At 26.1% G+C, this 3,398-nt stretch overlaps 2 protein-coding genes across 2 annotated transcripts; one reads left to right on the forward strand and one right to left on the reverse strand.

Moving 5' to 3' along the window:
* The first annotated feature begins 68 nt into the window (after window positions 1-68).
* Window positions 69-1,881, forward strand: LOC108757379 (uncharacterized). Its single transcript, XM_018521834.1, has 5 exons — window positions 69-214; window positions 289-574; window positions 665-870; window positions 973-1,226; window positions 1,875-1,881. The coding sequence occupies exons 2-5, from the start codon at window positions 298-300 to the stop codon at window positions 1,879-1,881; spliced, it is 744 nt and encodes a 247-aa protein (XP_018377336.1). The 5' UTR covers window positions 69-214; window positions 289-297.
* Window positions 1,882-1,937: 56 nt separating this feature from the next.
* LOC108770317 (putative nuclease HARBI1) lies at window positions 1,938-3,356 on the reverse strand. The gene is made up of 4 exons (XM_018521849.1): window positions 3,040-3,356; window positions 2,681-2,967; window positions 2,038-2,599; window positions 1,938-1,968 (listed from the first exon to the last, which is right to left on the reverse strand). Exons 1-4 carry the CDS (start codon window positions 3,258-3,260, stop codon window positions 1,959-1,961), a joined length of 1,080 nt encoding a protein of 359 aa, XP_018377351.1. The 5' UTR covers window positions 3,261-3,356; the 3' UTR covers window positions 1,938-1,958.
* Window positions 3,357-3,398: the final 42 nt, after the last annotated feature.

Genomic DNA, 3,398 nt, shown 5'->3' on the forward strand with positions numbered 1-3,398 from the left:
GACAAATGAAACATTTCGTACTAGGAACAGAGAGGGAAATTTCTTGTTCTTTTCTATAACCTCAATTTATGTAGTACTCTCAGACTGTCGGACGAGAACCTAAAATAAATGTAAATGTAAATAAATAAATGTAAAATAAATATACATATAAATGTAAATGTATGTTTTATTAGAGAAATAAAGATCGTGTACAGAAGCGGTGAATAAGATTAAGGTATATAACATTTATTTGAAAAATTAATTCAATTAAAATTATTAAATATACAAGTAATAATACATAATTTACAGTGGTACAATATGCAAGCAAATATGCAACGAGCAAAAAAGTTTACTACTTCTGAAAAGAATGATTTATTAGATATCATTTTTTTATATTGTCATGTACTTGAAAATAAAGTAACCGATAATATAACTAATCTAAAGAAAGATGAAGCATGGACCAATATTACAATTGAATATAACAAAAATAGAACAACTATACGATCAGAAAAAAATTTACGACTTTGTTGGGATAACATTAAAAGAGATACAAGAAAATACTATGCAACATTAAAACGCGAAACTTATAAAACAGGTAAATGTATTTATTATTAAATTTATTATTATATTTATTATTGAAGCTACAATTAAGATTCTAATTTGATATATTTTATTGCATTTGTAGGTGGAGGAGTACTCACTTTAGAAAAAAATCCTATATTCGAGCGAGCGAAGGAAATTTTAGGTGATACAACAGTATCAGGCTTAGCTAATCCTTTTGATTCTGATTATGTTGACACTATCGGTACTGTTGATAACAAATTACAAGAGAACACTGTTATTGACCTACAAGACGAAGATAATGAAAATGATCCACAAGAGATATTTTCAGTAAGTTTTACTAGCAAATTATTTAATAAATTGTGTGTGAAATTTTAATATATTCTAAATTTTATCTTTTATCTTTTAATATTTTATCTTAATTTGTTTCAGTATTTAGTTGAAAATAAAGAAATTAATGAATGGAAATCTTGGAATATTAAAAAATTAAAATCGCAAAAAAGTTTTCCGCTTCAAGATCAGCATTCAGCCACGACGTCGAAAAATGTCAAAAAAATCAAACTCGAAAACAATACTGAAATATTATATGAGGCTAAACTTAAATTACTACATACATTACAAACAAATGAAAAAGAAAAAAAGGATTATGAAATCGACTTACTAAAAGCTAAACTTGAAAAAGAAAAGTTGAAAATAGAATTATTAAAAGTGTCAATAGAAAGAGAGAAAGCTTTAAAAGATGTAATTAAAAAGAAAGAGACCGATATATCTCTTATAAGATAATTTATAATGTTCCAAAGACTTTTTAATATAATACAGTATTAATACATAATACAGTATTTAATAATATATTTATTAATATATATAGTATCTATAATAATATTGGGTGATAATATTTCTCAATTATAACACTGTATTACACTATGTTATACTCTGTGATATAGTTAATTGGAAAGGTTTATTCTTATTTTATTTTTCATAATTGAAGAATACCCATTAATAATATTCAATGGAATAGTATTCAATAGATTTAAATTTTTTGCAATATAATTTCTTTATTTTTGTAGTTATTTTGGTTAATTTTATTTTATCAGAGGATGGAAAGAGTTAATTTCTTATTTTATTTTGAAAAGTGTGTTATATTATACTTGTTCTTTCAATTTATTCTAAAAAGAATTGTTAAAAATGTAAATGTGGTGCAATAAAGAATAATGTAAGTATATAATTGTATATAATTGTATATTTATTTATTTTAAAGAATATATAAACATGTATTTATTTGTATTACAATAATTATATTAAATACAGATGTGTAATTTTTTCTCATGTTACAGATTGTGAAAGAAATTAGAGAAAGACATTTAGATTACATTCAGATTAAAAAGATATCAATTTCAAATGCTTTTTATTTTAAGTTTTTAAAGTAATCTGTAAATAAAAATATGTTAATTATCAAATTATCATATGCCATAATTAAGTTTCATCAATATTCATTACCTTTCAAAATACTCCGAAAGTAAATGTTGTCGTTCATCCCTGATGTTCATATTATCCACTCTTACATTTTGTACTTCAGCAATAACATTATCATATATTTCAGGATTAATTACATTTGGTTCATTTTTCTGCTGAGCAATATTATGCAATATAGCTGTTGCTATAACAATAGGAAGCATCTTTTGAACTGTATGAAAACGCGATCCAATAGATAACACTGCGAATCTTCTTTTCCAAATTCCAAAACATCTTTCAATTCTTGAGCGTGTTCGAATTTGAGCTTCATTGTAAAGATGTTCTGCTGGTTTTGTTGGATTTAGTAACGGAGTCATTAAATATGGCAGATTCGGATAGCCAGAATCTCCAAGGAGTAAAGCATCACCAAATCTGTTTGCCTCGAACAAACTCTTAATTCTTGAATGGTTAAATATAGTTGAATCATGTGCAGATCCTGGCCAACGCGCTACTATGTCAATTATTTCCAATTTTGCGTTAATAACTACTTGTATGTTTAGAGAAAAGTAGCCTTTTCTATTGCGATACAATTCACTATCTTTTCCACCTAAAAATAAAAAGTAACAAGTATTAAAGATAATAAGAAAATAGTTCTAAAGATAATGTTTTAGAAATATATTTGTCTTACCATACGATTGAATTCTGACATGAGTGCAATCTATGCAACCGATAACACGAATAAATTTTGCTGTTTCAAAAAATTCTCGTTGACTTACACGAATTTCTTCTGGAGATATGGGAAGTTTTATAAATTCATCTCTTAACGCAGCAATAGCAGGAGATACTCGGTGAATTATATCGTGTGCACTTACTTCACTAATTGCACAAAAATCACCAATAGTTTTTAAAAAAGATCCAGTGGCATAAAATCTGAGAGCAACCATCAATTGGATTGCAGGTGGAATAGCATTGTTACTGTTAAAAATACATAAACATATACATTTTCAGTCTTTACTATATATATTTTTATATGTTAACTGTACATACCGATCGGTATTATGTTGTATTTCAGCTTGAATTCTTTCTAATAACATCATGAAATTGTGTCTGGATATTACAAATCTTTTTTTGAAGTCAACTGCATCAAAAATATTTAAGTAATTAATACGTGGTCTGATCGAACGTGGTCTTCGTCGATTTTCTTGAAGATTTTCATCTTCGTCAATTAATTCGTTATCTTGAAATAAGATATTAATAATTCTATCCATTTTAATTATTACACGATTTTTATTTCTTTTTATTATTAGATATTATAGATTCTCGTCCGATAGAACTACACAAAAGAGGTTATAGAAAAGAACAAGAAATTTCCCTCTCTGTTCCTAGTACGAAATGTTTCATTTGTC

Source organism: Trachymyrmex cornetzi, unplaced genomic scaffold, assembly GCF_001594075.2.
Source record: "Trachymyrmex cornetzi isolate Tcor2-1 unplaced genomic scaffold, Tcor1.1 C3981732, whole genome shotgun sequence".
NCBI lineage: Eukaryota > Metazoa > Arthropoda > Insecta > Hymenoptera > Formicidae > Trachymyrmex > Trachymyrmex cornetzi.